Consider the following 18,402-nt stretch of genomic DNA (forward strand, 5'->3'; position numbering starts at 1 on the left):
CTCGCGTGTGGGATGAAAACTGCGGCGAGATAGGCTCGGAATTCACGGGAGCGTTTGAGCGAGCGAGTATCGTCGACGAGGTATGGTGAAAAAAATATTTGATACAGATGCCTCGGTGTGCGACGCGCGACGAAAGCAGCGCTGCGAAAATATAATCCGGTTTTCGCCCCGCCTCTCTCTCCGCCTCTCTCTCCGCCCTCTTCGTCTCTCTCTTTCTCTCTTCGCCTCGCGGCGAAGTAGAATAGGTTAGGTTGCTCACGCGCCCGAGACAGCTTAGGTGACGCGGCTCCGAGTGCTACAATAAAGGGCGAATCGTTGGTTGTCCAGCGGAAATGCCTAAGAGAAATATTAAATTCATCTTATCTTGATGTTTCGTACACGGATACAGGTATATGCATACAGATACGTATATTTTTCCATGATAATCGATGAGAATATTTCGGAAAAATCGGCAATTTTTTCATTCGTCAAAAAATGCTACTCTTTGTAAACATTAAATTAAAACAACTCAAGGAAGAGGATCAGAAAAGATTTTAAAAATGATTTTTCGTATATTCTATTAATATATTCTTTGTGTAAAAAAGTTTTTTCTTAGTTGGGTTTAATTGAAGTCATAAAATTGAGATTAGGAGAAAAGAAAATGTACAGACGATGAGTAATCGACTGACGGCGCGACTATTTATTTTATTGTAAGACACTAATTATCTTCACTATAATGTTTCATTAATGATCCATTCAAAAAAATAATTTTTCTTAGGATTATGTTTATTTTTCTTTCTGCTTATCTTTCCCTCTTAAAACATAGATGAACCTATTAGAGCTATTGAAACATTTGTTGGAACATTTCGTACATTTGCACAAATTGTATCTCGAATTGTTTATAAACAAAAAAATTGAAAGATATTTGTAAATCTTTTTTTTATGACTTTCTTCTAATGAAGCAATATTTTATCTGTTTGTATGCTAAAATATTCTAATAACTGCATATCTTGAATAAAAAATATTTATTTTATTGAAATATTTGCAATTATTTTAATAGATGAATTGATTTATTTTATGAGTTGCATTTGAGGACGTAAACCTCGAAAATTGCTTAATTTTCTTCTCACTATATATTTATATACTTTGAATATCTTAAATCAATGATAAAGAATGTTCTATGCCAATAAACATATATAGGATAAATTTGTTTATATTTTAGAATAAATTTTATGTCTCAGGATTATTATTTTTAAATACTTGATTTATAGGATACGTCGAAATACATCCTATAATAATAATAATTTCTCAATTTAATTATTGCTATTTGCTTTCTTATTTAAAAATTTTGATAATATTGTTTGTTGTATAATGTTGTTGTATAATATTGTTTATTATGAATCACACACACACAGCTGGTCTTGCACAATTCTCTTTACGCTTTTATATTAAAAAAATGTCTCTACGCGTTTAAATACATAAATAAATAAACAAAGCTTCTATATAAGCGGAAGTATTTAGAAGATATAAAAGGTCACGCCATCGTTTTTATATTTTTAAAAATATTTTTGCATATGTGCAATCACACATGTAGTAGAAGTAGATGGAATAAAGTTCAAAAGCATATTAGAAAGAATAGGGCAGAGAAACGACGGTTCCGTCGCTTTCACTAAAATCACACTTTCGCGAATTATAAAATTTGTGCATACATTCTTCCTCTATGCAAAAGAAAAATATAGCATTTTTTATCTATTCTTACTTTATTGGTGTCCTCTTTACCGTGGCGAGAAAATTATCAAAAGCTATCTGAGGCGAGAGCACCTGACCTGACCTAAGTTATAAGGGCTGTCGTCAGTGTAAACTGCTAATGAAACATCCCTTGCCATGTAGAGCAGATGAGCTTATGGCAATGAGCACATTGGAATTCAAGGTTGCTATTGAGCTTTTAACAGGCCACGTGATTCTGAGGGCTTACAATGTTCAACTTCAGAATCACGGGGCAAAAACAATGCCGTGATAAAGAGGACAACATCCCTTGTGTTTTGCGCTAATGTACACAAGATACAACGTTATATGTTTCCAGAATCTAAAGATTTAGAAAATATGAAGATATATAAAGCCTATTGAGCATATTATTAATTATTTTATGATATATATGTCATATATATTTATTATTTTATTAATTTTTTTTGTATACATATCGTTACGTAAATTTTTACAATTAAAACGATGCGAAATAGTTTTAATAATATACACAGATATCTTCTGTAATTTTTAATTTACCGACGGTTCTATTAATATTAAAACCTGTTATTTTTATACGATGGTAGCTTACCTTAGACTTTTTTATTAATTCTTTTGTGCAACAAGTTGATAATTGTTTTTATTACAATGTGCTATTCTTAGATTCAACGGAAACCAGACGATATTATTAATGTCTGCAAGTGTGAGATATAATAAATAACAAGTAGTGCATATATATATATATATATATATATATATATATATAATAGCTTTAAACAATTAATAGAAATCTTTGTTATTAATAAATAAAGTCGAAAAGACACGAAAATAGAATTACATATCGCCATATAGATATCAAAATAAAAGTATTACTATATGGACGTAATAACTTAAAAGTTAACTTTCTGTTATATATAATTTATTTTTCTGCATTTACTTGTCAATATATTAATAATTCGTGAAGTTAATTAAATTGGTAATGTAATGTGCCCCTTCTCATGCGATCACGTAGCGTTTTCGATTCAAGTGATCGATCAAACCTGGTTTTGATATGTGAATTATTTTGATAAAAACATATTTAAAGAGGGAAAGAATTGTATCGCAATTTCATATTTAAATGAGATACGTATTTTTTGGGCTATATATGAATTCATCGTTAAATGCAACTGTATTGTCATCTCTCGTGAGCACTTTGACTTTCGGAATATATTCTATATTTAATTAAAGAATTTTTATTTTTAGAACATATTGAAATTCGTCGAAAAAAAAGATATTGTGAAATCTTTGCTGACGACTGTCGCGTTTTTTTTTTCTTTCGTACCTAGACAGATTTTTTTCGATTAACATTTAATGCTACAAAAGGGGGTACGACTAGGCGGCGAGTTCTCGCGAATGTCGAAAACGTAATAATTTTCTACGCACGAGCAGGTTCAACACGCGCGCGCGTTCGTATACACATCGTGACAGTACACATATATATACATACATATGTACATGTATATATAGGAGTTTCGTAATAAATATATGCCTGGGATAAAATAGTTGGGAAGGAGGGCCGACCTTGCCCCGCAACCGGCCGCCCGCTTGTTGCCAAGCTAAGGCTGTGTGTACAGCGGACGCAATCGGTGCTGCATGTGTGCGTATGCGTAGTGTGTATGTGTGTGCGCGCGCGCAGATATCAAGGGATGTGACGATAAGTCGGTGCGTATATATTGCACGCATCTAGGGATGCGCTTTTGATACTTATTCCTTCTTTTTTTCTGACTTGATACTTTGATCTTTTCGCATTAAGTCAAGTATTAACATTTGGAAGATAGTATAATTATGAAGATACTTGACATCTCTTGAATAAAGATGACATTATTTGTTTCCGTGATATACATATATATCAGTTATGTATATCATTTTTTCTTTTTTCAATTAATTATTAGGAGAGATTCTATTTTTTTCTTAAATTCAGAAGGGACTTTGATAGGATATATCTTATTAAGAAACTTAATCTTATTGAAAGCATCCTTAAATGCTAGATGCATAAAAGATACTCGATAGTTTTAAATTTAAATAAATTATGGCTCGTGTGTATTCTATAAATTAATAAATAAATAAAGGCCAACTTAAACGAGCTGTGTTAATTCCAGATGTCAAATAAACTTTATTATTATGATTAACTTAACAATTCAATATATTAACTCACGTATACGTTTCGACTGTACGACAGTCATTTTCAATACATCTATATTTCTACAATTAATTTATAATATTTAATGATAACACATTTAAAATGAAAGATTGGATTTCTATGTCTAAAAGCGTATAAACAAATTTAATTTTAATTTTATACACGACACATTTGGAGAAAGAGTGGTAAAATGCCTGAAACATTGGTTTATACGCTTTTAGACATAGAAATCCAATCTTTCGTTTTAAATGTGTTATCATTAAATATTATAAATTAATTGTAGAAATATAGATGTATTGAAAATGACTGTCGTACAGTCGAAACGTGAGTTAATATATTGAATTGTTAAGTTAATCGTAATAATAAAATTTTGTTTTAATTTTTCAATATATATACGTTGATTATCATGCTCTTGAAAATATCGATGACGAATTCAATTTGTTATCTTTTTAAGTATTTTTGACATTTCATTCGAGAGAAATCGCCTCTTAATTCAATTCTTAAAATTCCTGTTGAAGACATTAATTGATTGATAGCTCGATACTTTCATATTTGAAAATGTTAATTTATATTTGACGTTATTAATATAATAATATATTATAATAAAAATCGATAGAAAGTGCATTAATTTTTTTATTAATTAAGCTGCAAAAAGTACGAGCCTGAGCTATAATAGGGGTCATTTATTACATCTGTACATTTTTTCCTCATTCTATGTAACATAATTTTTTCGTTAGACTTTGTGTATTGTTTAATTTCGATGGATCGATACCTAACTTACCTAAATGAATAATTTTTAATTACTGGATATTTTTACGAGCGCTGATATTGCTGCTTCACACATTATTACATTTAATAAAAAATGATTACATTATCAACCATACTTCCTAATGCACTTTGATGCACGAATATACACAATGTACATATATGCATATCAATGTGACGTTTAGGTGTGTCATTTCAGAGCGCTCGAAAATAAAAATAAATCCGTTACGTAACTCGCGTATTCTCGTAGAGACACCCGTTAAACTCATCGTTTATTATGTACTGTCACTGGTAAGAGGATGTATTAAGAACAATATCGTTAAGGATAATGTGTTAAGAATAATCTTTTAACGAATATATGTATTAGTACAAATAGTCGATTGCAATAATGAGACATAAGACTTCATTCTTTTACGCCTCTGTCTTTTAATTTAACACATTTATACCGATATATAATATCAGTATCCAGTACATCACTTACTTTTTTTTATTTAATACATTATCTTTTTTTAAATAAAAATGTATTAAATAGAAAATAATTGATGTATCTTTTTAAATATCAAATAGAAGGTATTAATAGAAGTTTTACTAATAATAAATATTATGTCATATATTAGTCATATTTTTTTATTTTTTCTTCTAATAAATATACAGGATACTTTAAAGCTATTGCATTTTTTCAACAACTGAGAGCAGTGCATTTGTTATTATTTGTTACAACATCTTTATACATTTCTTCTTGCATTTGATACAGTTCTTGTCTTTGAATCAAACTTCTGTTAAATATATTACAAGTAGCAGCAGTATTTTTGGTAGCATACTATTATGTTATATTGTCAGTGATAATAGTTGCATTCCATTGTTAAAAATCTGCAGTATTACGTATACGTTTTTGATGCAGAAAAAATATCGCGACGTCAGTTTTACTTTTCGTTATCGGTTGAGGAACACACGGTTGAGGCTCTTGTCGACACCGAGCGTCTCTTATTGATCGTCCACGGTGCTCACGGAAGTTGGCTCGAAAACTTTGTTTCGCAAACGAAATCCGTTTCAAATGCGACGACAACACGACTGTGAAATTTTTCTATTCGCGATTATTTCGCGATTGAGCTTTGTGTAGATTAGATTAGAGACAGGATTGCTTAGATTATATTAAGATAAGTAGTCTGTGGTCGTCGCACATTGTTAAACATTGTTAAATTAGTATAATAAATAATTGCAATGTAATTTATGGGATAGCGTATTTGATAAACATTCAGGTTTTCCCTCTTTAAATTGAAATTTATTAGTTGCCTCTTTATATAAAATGAACAACACATTAACATCCTTCCTTTGTCATTTCATGTTTGAAACAAGAATAGAAAGCGCAACTAGACGTGAAACTTTTTACAATTGCGATGAATCCTGCGGAAAAAATGTTGAAGATATATCATACCTGCATAAAGGAGCAACTCAAAATTTCTAATATACTCGTGTATTCATGCCCCACATGTAACGCGAAATGTTGTCATTTGATCCTGAACTCGAGATAAAGTTGCACGTGATCTCTACTCAAAACAAATAACATTCAGCAATAAATAATCGCATTTAGCACAAATATCGAATATGGATACAAACTATTTTTTTTTTTTTAAATTATATTTTTATCATTCTTTTAAAAGATAAAAAGAGAAAGAGAGAAAGAGAAAACGCATTATATTGTTTAATAAATCAGTTCGAACAATTTGATTACTGATTGATATGTTTAAAGCTATTAATTGCGTGCTTTCCGCGCAATATTCTAATTGCGTTATAGAAACATCGATGTATTTTTATTTCATTAGCTGGCAATTTTATTCGACAGGTGCGTGATATCTCGTTCGCGATCAGGTGCTATTATTTGCTTGCGATGATTCGATACAGACATCACATTGTTCACTGATCCGATAAAATTGTTGCATCTGCCGCGAACGCACTCACCAATGACCTTCCACGCTAACGTAATCGAATCAGTATGGTTACAATTAGCGTCATGTGAATTAACTGCAATACGCAAATTGTATTTTACGGCGCGAAAATTTATCGCTTTTTTCGTGCAAATCGCGCGTATCGATTTTAACTCTGGACAGATAATAATCCTCTGAAATGTATATTGTAGATTATGTCATACACTTAAACATTAGTTAAAAGCGCGCTGTTCGAATTTGGGCTCAGATTTAAAAATACTTTTGCAAGTGATTTGAGTATAAATGTTTTGTATTTTATAAAAAAAAAATTGTATAAAAGAATAGAGGCTACGAAATAGAGATCAAAGAGCGCTATTACATAAATAAAAAGATACAAATCGCGGATCTAAAGGAGATACCGCCGAGATGTATTTTCTTAAATAATAATGACACACGATTTCACGATGACACAGATATTCTAAGAATATATTATGAAAGAAGTTTTATAACAAAGGTTAATGAGTTCTTCCAAGCCGATAATATTTCTTTGTGTCCCGATAAAAAATACTTTGCTAACCTACTATACTGTTTACCCTACTAGAAGCTTTTTTTTCCACGAGGAAGGACAAGTATCAATTTTCCTCGACCGCGTCTTCCTCTTTTATCGACACGTCCTTCGTTATACGGAGGGTGCGAACTTCTTATTACGGCGACCTTATTTGGCAAATTTATATTATTTTAATCGCTCTTTAATAGCGAGAAGATTTCTCCCGGAGATCGCGCGCGATTTTCTTCGCGAACTTGAGACCTTTCACAGAAATTGCCATTCATGCATTATTGTGCAAAAATGTTTGTCGACTGATATTGTATCTGTTGAAAATGCACCACGTAGATTCTACTTTGCATTACGTTAGCATTAATTCTAGAGCGGCCCTGTAATATTTATATCTCTCGCATTCTCGCGGATCAGTGAAAGACTGTGTTGAAAAACAAATCGAGAATTGTGTAAAATTGTTCAAGTATATAATATAGAATAATAGGGTTCTGTTTTATATTTTCTGATCGCTTATATTTTTATCGCGAGAGGATAGGGATCCCCGCGCGAATCTGTCGCGTCAGCTGATTCGAGTCGGAAGAGCAGCGACGATCATAAAATGCGTTACTCTTTATTATTATTAACACTATCTTTAGGATGTATTCAAAATAGCGGCGAGACTCGTAGTAGAAGGGCAGACGTGCGCCCGAGAGAACAGCGCGTACTCGTCGTCACATGTATTTACATATACGTGCAACTATAGGTGCACTCGCGCATACGTCGGCGGTTCTCAATTGCAGTTTCGCGATTTCCTATCGAGTACGACGCAATACTGCAACAATCGTGATACGAGTTGCTTATCTCGCGAGTGACGCTTTATTATAGTTTCGAAAATCTCAATGCAATATCGCGTAAATTTTCTTCATCTTAAAATTCGTGATCAGAAGAGAGAGAGAGGAAGGGAAAGGGGGAAAATTACCTTTAAAATAAGTTGACATACATAGATATATTTGGAATCAAATTAATTGCAAACTCGGCTAGCTTAATTCTAATGTAGCATTTTAATAAAATCTTTTTTTTTTTTTTTTTTTTTAAACGTGCATGAAAGGCGAATTTTGTTCGGAGAGAAATTACCAAATTTGTGAAATGTAATTATCAAATTTCCTTCAATATCAATGAAATTCAAACTAACCGTGTAATAAAATCTGCCTACCAAACATTCTTTTGTATAAGTACCATATGAAATTCAAGTTGAAATATCGGATATCACCCTCGAGGAGCGACAGTTGACATATCTAATTACGATATTATCTCCTCTTATCGAGAATTATTAGATATATTAGAAAGTTAGAAAGCTTTTGAACAAAACTTAAATACCGATATAATGATTATGAAAATTATAAAGTTGTGCGCGATAAGATTATTTTCCGAAATGCTTGCGATAAAAAAAAAGAAATGAGCTAGGACAGAGAGAGATATCTACCATCTACCGAGATATCTACAGGGACAGATTGAGAATCACTGACTTGCGAGCACACACAATGACCATCGGCGCGCGCGCGCGCGCGTACACGCAGCACACACGCGCAGTGGCATCGAGTGGATCAATAATTTTTGATACTCGCGTACGGGACATTCAAAATACGCGCTCACGGCGCATGCAACGTAGTACGTCGCGATGACAGAAACGCGCGCGGAAAAGCGCGTGGAAAACGCGCGTTTCGCCCTGCGGGCTGCTGCACATGCGAGAGACGAGACGAGATGCTTCGAGTTCTCATACTCGCGCGAGTACACGCGTGCGCGCGCGCGCACGCGCGTGCACCGCAAAGGCAAAGTCGCGTCGAATAGCGGTGTTTCGCGTTCCGATGCGCTAGAGACTAGAGACATGCCGCCTCGAAGCGGACGATCCGCCATTTTTAATCGATATAGTAAGCCAGTCTCGCTATCAAGTGCGGCTTAATAGAGAATCGAGAATATGTTGCTCGGTTTATTATTCATGATACTTTGTACGATAGTTTCGTATGGAGATATGTCTACGTATATAAAGATATGTCTTTGCTTATGAATGCCTTTCTGGTTCCGATAAAAATACGTGACAGCGTGTGTCATTTTTATATGGTAAACGATTAGATTAGATATATAGTAGATGAATAGTGACTGACAAATGTGCATAATGATGCAATGTAGTGCTGAAAATACATTCTCCTTATTTTTTAATATTTTTCATACTTTACGATTCGTTGAATCTTGTTGTGAATGTATTCATATTTAATTTTCCTATGTTATTTCTAGTTGTTTGTAATCGTGAACGTATGGGTATCGCTAAGACATAAAAACGTTAAGCAATTATACAAGCGGCTGCTATTTCTGTTATCGAGTTTCAACAGTTCGTGATATTTCTACACCGACTAATGGATGTCGATTCGGTCTAGTATAAATACAAATATCTGTGATTAAAAAGGCCAGTAATTATTATAAATCAGTTGTTATTAAAGGCCTAAAATATAATTATAAAAATAGTCGAAGATATATTTATTATTTTCAAATATAAAATTTATTTCAGATAATTAAATCTGTTTAAAAAATATTACGTTTCTAAAGATACTGTATGTAACATCGTGAAAATCTTGAAAATAATTTTTCTAGGAAAGGATTTGTTTTGAAAATGCCAGGAAAGTAACATAAATTTAATATTCTCGACAACGCTTTTCTGCTTAAGAGATCGCGTATATACACGAAAAAAAATATTAGCTATCGTAGCTAAAATTAAGGTATGGTAGCTAAATTTCAGGTGTATTATATGGACACCTAAAATTTTAGCTGCGAGGTCTATTTTAATTAGCTGAAAGTTTTTAACTGTAATACACAAAGATTTAGCTGCTGTACACATCACTAATAAGTAACTGTGACAATATATGTTGTAACAATTAGTTATAGCGCGCGCATTGTTTAGCTATTATAGATATAAGTTTTGCTGTCATAGCAAATCCGGAGTTTTTATGCAGCTAAAATAATATCAATGAGAGCTATAATTGATTGCAATCTATTGCAATCTATTAGATTTATTATGGCAACTTTTTAATAAATTTTACCCGACAGATAGCATATCTTCGTCTCTTTTCAGATAAGTTTTAGAAAAAAGACGAACATATGCTATCTATCGGGTAAAATTTACCAAGAAGTTGAAACAATCGGCTCTAAGATTCATAGACATTGATAAAAATACGGGAACAAATAAAAACATATGGACAAATATAATTCTGTTCATATCGGTATATCTTTCGTTGACACGTACGTCTTATTGTGAATCCATATGAATCCATGGCAATAACAAACAAACAAAAACAAATGCTTATTGTATGCGATACTTAAATATATAGCTCACACAGCAATTCTTTTTATTTTCGTATAAATGTCTAAATGGTTTTGCTGAGTGAAATATATTAATTGTATGAAATAGCTAACTGTATGTTGCTAAAAAAAATAATTGTGACAGATATGCACAGTTTGCTATCATATCGAAAAATTAGTAACAACAGCAAATTTGTTAGTTACAGCAGCAAATTTGTTAGTTACAGCAGCAAACACAGTTTCAGCAAATCATGATTAGCTGCGGTAGAGAATTATTTTTTTTCCGTGTACTATTTCGCTTTGCGCGATAGACATTTCCGCTTCCATGATGAGAGCTTATAGCTCGTCTGTTTTATCTCGCGTTTCAGTCCTACGTTCGCGTAAGAATAAAGATCTTCGTCCGGATTAGTTGCACATTGTAGCGGTAACGCGCTCCGGAAATTATTATAAATAATGCAGTTCGCGTGGATGCTGAATTGTAAGTGACAGTAATGTTAAATTTGAATGAAGCGCACGACCTCGCAAGATTCTTGTAGCGTCCATCGTCATAACGGATTATCCGTTGCGCTCGATGAGAATTCTCCTATTGACAGGAAAAAGAAAGAGAGGGAGAGAGAGATGTAAGAGAGAAAGATAGGAAGAAGAGTGGTAGGAGAAGAAAGAGAGAAGATGCGAAATTAGAGGGAGAGAGGATGAGAGAGATTAAGATCGGTATGACGGAAGAGAGAAAAAGAGCGTAGGTAGACACCGCGTGGACTTTAATTTGAAAGATAATTTCGATGAAAGTTGCGAGTGTGCGAAATAGTAATTGACGTAATTTTGATTATCTCGACGTATTCGATATCATTATTTTCGTTGTGGCAATCGATTTGATTTGCTTCGTATCGAACGATGATTGTATCTGATAGTGCGCTATCACGTATCGAAACATTTTGCAAGAAATAATACGAATACCTTCTCAAATTTTATTTTTTATTCTCAATTTTTTAAACATCTTATTCCGCGCATCTTTGCTGATATATTTATACTAAAGAGATCTCTCTTTTTTCCCTCTTTTATACATATAAATAATTTGGAGATAATTATCGCATCATCCGAGACGCTCCAAGATTCACCTCCAAGTCAACAAGTTGAGATTCGTAAACGCGCTCAATTTTTTCCTGTAAAGAAAGAATGCAGTCGAGTTACAATTTTTGCGAAAAAGTTGGTCTCTTCGATTTATCGCACGGAGACTTAGGTTGTCGGCGGGGGAGGAAGGAAGGGGGAGGGCGGCGAGAGACGTAGATGCGGACGGTTGTGAACGCCTCCCCCCCCCCCTCCCGCGCCGCTGATCGCCACCGATCGCGCGCGCCGCGGCCTTCGTGCTGCTGCACACGGCGGAGGGGAGGATGGTCGCTCGCGGGAACGGCCGTTCGCCAGCCGAGCGAGCGGACTACGCTTCGCTATTCCGTGCGTTCTAGCGAAATAGCTTCGTTCAGACTGACACTCCGTTTTCTTCGTTCGCGCCCGGGAGCCCGAGTTGTAAGTCCGACCGCGTTTTCCGACCGAAGACTCCGCGCGCCCCGGGTGACGACGACAGGTCGCCCGCGCGGCACTCCCCGTGGTGTGCGACCCTTTTCTCCCTTTTTTTCCCTGCCTTTCGTCCTGCCTGCTATCGTCGCAGCTGCTTTCGTCGTCGCCGCCACTTCGCCGCCACCATTGCCGTGTGTGATCTCCTCTCGTGAAAATTTACGCGGCTACGCCGATGCTGCCGACGTTTGCTCGCGAATGTGTCTCGCGGAGTGGGGGAGGGCAGGGGGGAGTACGCAGGATCCAACATCGGCTGTCTCTTCTTAATCGTCCCGAGTGACCCGATGTGTAACGCTCGGTTCGAGGTACGTTTTTTTTTTTTTCGGTGGATATATTTCTGTCTTTATTTCTTCCCCCCCCCCTCTCTCTCTTTCTCTCCCTCTCTCTCTCTCTCTCTCTCTCTCTCTCTCTCTCTTTCTCTCTCTCTCTCTCTCTCTCTCTCTCTCTCTCTCTCTTTCTCTCTCTTTCTCTCTCTTTCTCTCTTTCTCTCTCTTTCTCAGTCTTTCTCAGTCTTTCTCTCTCGGCGTTTTCCGCGCTGGCATATTTCTCTCTCTTTCTCGATATATCTTTATCTGCCGCCGCGTACCTTTCGTTCGTTCTCCGAGAAATGCGTCGCGCGCTGCTCGCATAGTGTGACGTTTGGCTGATCCGTGTTGCTCGGCCAGAGAGCTCGGAGCGCCTTGCGTACGTAAATAATAATGTCGTCTTATCAAACGATCGTACGTCGTCGTCGTACAGTGTTCCTTTCCGTCACGCCCGTAGTCATCGGATCGTGTTGAACGGAATATTTATATATCTCGTAAGAACTCTACGGAATGTCGAGCAAGTGCGGTATTTTGGGACGTCGGATGAGCGGAATCCGGTAATAATTACGTCCGTTTAGGTTAGGATCGTACTCCTGGTTCGCGACAACCCAGCGACAATCTTCGATCGCTCCGTAGAGAAGAGTTTTAGTAGATTTAACCTTGAACGGAGATCTCTTTTACGCTCTTCTTTTTCGTTTTGCTTCGTTTAAGGTGCTCCGATCGATAGTAACTGTGAGTCGTAGTCTCGGAAGAGACCGGAGAGTGAAGTGAACCTCTGTAAATTATGATGGTTTTGAAATCGTGGATAAAACGAGATGGAAGAGATAATTCTTTTATTTCTTTTTTGTTTTTTTCCTGAATATTTTTCGGTATTTTAATTTAATAGATGTTGATATGTGTTTTACGCTCTGTTCATTTTATAATAAATTATTCTAATTTTATGTGTATATATACGTAGTGCCTTGCTTAAATATTAAAATATTATTCTCTTGTAATTGTCAGTACAAAGTACTCTATTTAATACAAATTTTAATGATAGACTTTGACAAGAGTTAAAAGTGAATTAATGAATTATTAGCAAATTTTTTTAGGAATATAGAACGTTGTAGTGAATGTAAAATTGTTATTAAATGAACAGATTATATATTTTTGAATAGTTTTAAATATAGATTTTACTTTAACAGAAATTCTATTTGCTTAACTTCAATTGTTAAGATATTTAAACCGAGAATAGATAAAAAAGAAAGAAAAATTTTATTTTTATCAAGAAAATTTTATCTTAAAATTAATTAAGCAATATTCTGCAATTCTTGATATATTTTGTATTTTTTCAGATCTCCACTGGCATGGAGCTAGGAGCGCACTGATAGCGTTAGTTTACGAGGTATTAATTTAATCAGTTTTGCAAATAAGACTTTTATTACTTTATTTTATATATTTAACAGTTTTTATTTCTTAGTTTTGTAGTCGTAAAGTAATTATAGTATTAAATGTATTAATTTTTAGAAAATTGAATGATAAACTGTTGTTCTACTACATTAATACAGACTTTATTTATTTGATCTTTTTTTACATACTATTGTAGAAAAGAAACTTGCTTAACTTTATTGACATATATATATATATATATATATATATATATATATATATATATATAATATATTATATGTAGGATTAATATTTTAATTATCAGCTGTTGTGCAATTATTGCTAATTAGTTTTTTATTCAATGGTACTGAGTTTGATCATTTAAGTTGTTCAAAAAATGATATTGGTAATTATATTTATATATGTGTTTTATGTATTTTGCATACAGATCTTGGTTTCTATGCATTGCCTGCCAAAGAAGAACTGAGCCCAATGTTTCCACACAATTCTAGTTCACATGAGATTTCTACAGAAACAAATGCCTTCGTACAAAATTCCATGGTAAGCATCTACATGTAAATTGTAAGCATTTAGAATAGTCTTTTTTTATGTACCATATCACTTATGTCATACTGAAATACGTCAATTCTAAAAATTTGCATAAATTCGGAATAAATTATTTATGTTATCGAAATTTCAGACTCTTAATATCAACATAAATTATTGTCTTGATATGCAAATGTAACTAGTAACTACAATTCTACTAGAAATACCTAAGGAAAATAGATTTAAATACTGATAATCTCTTAATGAGGTAATTTTATTATCTTGTAAATACATATCAGATAAAATATTTGTAGAAATTTTATACCACAATCTTAGATTGTTTAATTTGTGACAAATATCTAATTATTTATATTTTTACATTTTTATTGTCTTTTTTATACACATTAAAATTTTTTCTTTAGCATATTTGTAGCTCTATTGTATATAAATTATTCTTTCATTCTCTTGAGAAATGTACATAATATATCTGATGTTGCAATTATAAAGATCGAATTTATCTTATCACCACATATAATATTTTAATTTTACATTATTTCATTGTTATTTAGTTAATATTGATTTATTTATATTCTACATATAATAGTTTGTACTAACATTGCTTGAAACAAACATTCAACTTATTGTCCTCTTTTTATGTCGTATAGGGGGATGTAGTAGTATTAGGGGAAAGCAGTCTGGATGGGGTGGGGGAAGGGGAAGGATCAGAGCACACTAGGTACTGTGATATCGAATCGATAGCAAACAGCAGCATGATGGCAGCACCTATTAGCCATCCCGAAGCTACCGCCGCCAATGACTTTTCAACCGTCCTGCTGAACCAAGCTGGTGAGTAAACATATTTTGATATTTATTATGTATATATAATTTTTGCTAAGAATAAATCGATTTTAAATAAACCATAAAATCTATTAAAAGAACATTGTGATATTGTCCTATGTATATATGCATATATATATATATATATATATATATATTTTTTTTTTTCCTTATTTGATTCGTCTTATATCTTATGCTTAATATATATTAATAACAAACAAGTATGGGGCTTGTAAAAAAATATTGTGTTTATTTACTAACTTTATTTTAATATTTCATTTTGTTTTATTTTAATATTTTAATATTTTATTTTTTAATATTTATTTTAATATTTATTATTTGAAAATTGAAAGCTGAATAAAATTATAAGCTCAGCTTTGATAAATATTTATTTAAAAAAGCTGTATTAAAAACGTGTGTATAGATACATAGGCAATCTAACTTTTTTTATATAAATATAAAAAAAAAATTTTAATTATATAAAACACATCAAATAAAATAAAACATTATTGTTACATTTATTCGGATATTTTGTTATAAATTATAATTTTGATATCTTTTAAATTCCACGTATTTTCAACAAAAATAAAGAAAAGTTTAATTACAACGCGAGTACTTAAATGTGATTACTAAATAAGTTGAATACATATACATATTCATTAGAAATTCCAGTGACATACAGCACAAACATTTTAATTATAGGTGAGTTCAACTCAACCGGCATAGGTAAGGCCTGCCAGTCAGTGGCGCCAGCAACCACAAAATACCCAACAAATCACTTTCTAATCTGCGATAATAATAATAAAATAAATAATCACAACAATGCAGAACATAATCATCACAAGTACAGAAAGCAAAACACACCGGGCTTGCTTGGTTTGCAGCTGGGCAGCTCCGCCAATAACTCTAAGTCTATTTGTAAGACATTAAGTGATAATAAGACTAGCTTTAGTAATCTATATATTAGAGTATATATAAGGGTACGTGTAAATTTTGAAAGGGACGAAGCGTGTCGCGCCGTTGGGGTACCTAGCCTAGTTAGGATACCCAAGTCTGATAGTCCCCAACGGTTGTTACGCCTCCCTAACTCTGACGACAATTACTCCTTACTAGGGTCCTGCCTTGACCTAGGCGACAACAATAAATTTAAGGCTAATTTTAGTTATGTAAGTAATAACAACTCCAAGTCTGTGATATTGCTCAGCTCAACCAGTTACAGTAACCATTACCTCCTCTTTAGTGGTGGCTTTGACAAGATAGCTGCTGTTATCCCGGTACTTTGTATTAAGAGGGACGATTCTATCACCACATCGAATAGAATGAAACTACTAGGTGATAAGTACGCCCTAGTTACCAGTTTTGCTCAGACCTCCAGACTGCTTGCAAACAATATAATTCTGGACGATTCTAACATCCGAGTCTCGCTGAGCCGCCGAATAGTACGACACCTCTTGAAATTGCATTTCAACGGCAACACTCTAGTACCGGTGTCTGTTTATTACGCTCAGAATTTTGCGATGTATGCCGCCAGTTCTTCCATTACGCTTATCGTTTCCAGAAACGAAGTAATTGACCACACTTTGCGATCTTTCCTGAAAAATCTCACACAATTATATGTACAATCTTATAATTCTCCATTATGTAATGTCACTGTGACCGAGCTGATGCAACACATATGTGTTCCATTATTAGTAATATGTAAAAGTAATGATTACAACGTTGGTAATAATTATAATGAATATTATAATAACGAGTACAGTACAGTTGGTAGTATTGAAGAGGAAATTAATATTAATAATAATAATAATAATAATAATCCAGATGTTATCGGAAACATTGTTGACATCGCTGTGTGCTACAAGACTAGTGTAATGACTACTAATGTTAGGATCTTAGGGTCTCAAAATGATGGTATTAGTTGTACCGAAGCAACAATATTTACTGTTGGTGCTCTTTTATTTCAGGATAACAATAAGCCTCTAAACACTTGTTTTAAGATTAGTAGATATAATAGGGGATTGGTCGCTACCGATCGTGAATCTAACTCTACCATTAAGTCTGTATGTAGGTCTACGCTAAGCGATAAATGTAGTAGTAACGTTAAGTTTGAAACATCTCATGCCGCTCGACTTGACAAATCTGACAACAGAAGGCAAGTTAAGTTGACTGTCAACATTCCTATAATGACTACCTGCAAGCCTACGATGACGCTTACATGCCAATCAGCCACCGTCGCATCCCAAACAATTGCTGTACCTGTGTCTCGGGCGGAGATTCGCACGAACGACAATGAAATGCGATTGGAATATTTCAATGTACTCCAAAATGACCAAATATGTATCCAATATATGTTGCTAAGTCATACAGATGATCTTAATAAGAATGACTTCTTGCGTCATTATGACGCAACTAAATTTAAACTCGTGAAAATTTATGCTATTGACAAGCTCAAGGCAACAACATCGAAAGATGACGCTCAGTTGATCTGCAAATATGACCGAGATAATCTTAGACGCGACCAAAGTCGTAAGAACGATGATGATAATGATCATGACAATGATACCATCATACGCAACAGCAACGAAGATTTCATTGTACCATCTACGTTGCAATGGTCATCCCTTATAAAGTGTGTGCGTGCGTTAGTTCCTGCTTGTCGAAGAACATACGAGAAGTACGGGAGCGAATATGGAGTTGAACGACGCCAATTAAAATCCATCTTGGATGTCTTGTTTCGCAATCCTGTTTCGCAGTTATATCACAAGTACAACGAGTCTATCACAAGTTACAAACAACGCTGGGGCATACCAATGGTCCTGCGATTAGCAGGAGGCGGAGAGAGTTCCTTGAATAGCGGTGGAGCTACGTGGGGAACGACGCAAGCCACTACGCCGAATAATAACAATACGAATCAGAGTGGATGGGGTGGTACACCCGGAAATCCACCCGGTGGTGCTAATGCACCTAATAATTGGGGCGGAAATACTGTCAACCGATCTGCCACTGGAAATCCAAATCAAAATCAAAATCAAGGACCGCCTGGAAGCCAAAATAATCCGGGTAAGAGCATCAACAGCTGAAAAATCTTTATTATTTTTTATATATATTTTTAACTTGTTTTATTTATTCTAATTTATATTAAAATTTTTTTTAAAAATATACTATATGATAATATTGAAACATAAAATGCATGAATATTTTATTTTTAGAATATTTATAGACAAATCATGAAAACAATATTTAAAAAGCATTAAATATTAATTGTATGATTTTTTTCTCTGTAATTTATAAAGATGAACG

General features: G+C 33.9%; 1 protein-coding gene across 6 annotated transcripts in view; it reads left to right on the top strand.

Annotated features, from left to right (window-relative positions):
* Gw (trinucleotide repeat containing adaptor protein gawky) overlaps positions 1-18,402 on the top strand; it is a 49,659-nt gene that overhangs the window by 2,197 nt on the left and 29,060 nt on the right. For 3 of the 6 annotated variants that reach the window (XM_083031422.1, XM_083031426.1, XM_083031425.1), the window contains 4 exons: positions 13,686-13,735; positions 14,168-14,280; positions 14,931-15,111; positions 15,805-18,162. In XM_083031422.1, coding sequence (XP_082887548.1) covers positions 14,212-14,280; positions 14,931-15,111; positions 15,805-18,162 — 2,608 coding nt within the window. In that variant the 5' untranslated portion in view covers positions 13,686-13,735; positions 14,168-14,211. Of the gene's footprint in view, positions 1-11,861; positions 12,352-12,614; positions 12,731-12,751; positions 12,909-13,685; positions 13,736-14,167; positions 14,281-14,930; positions 15,112-15,804; positions 18,163-18,402 lie in introns of those variants that run through there. The other 3 variants (XM_083031421.1, XM_083031424.1, XM_083031423.1) reach the window with 3 other exon arrangements.

The sequence above is a fragment of the Prenolepis imparis genome, unplaced genomic scaffold (assembly GCF_030444845.1).
Source record: "Prenolepis imparis isolate NDT839.2.m4 unplaced genomic scaffold, iyPreImpa1.0 SCAF_2, whole genome shotgun sequence".
NCBI lineage: Eukaryota > Metazoa > Arthropoda > Insecta > Hymenoptera > Formicidae > Prenolepis > Prenolepis imparis.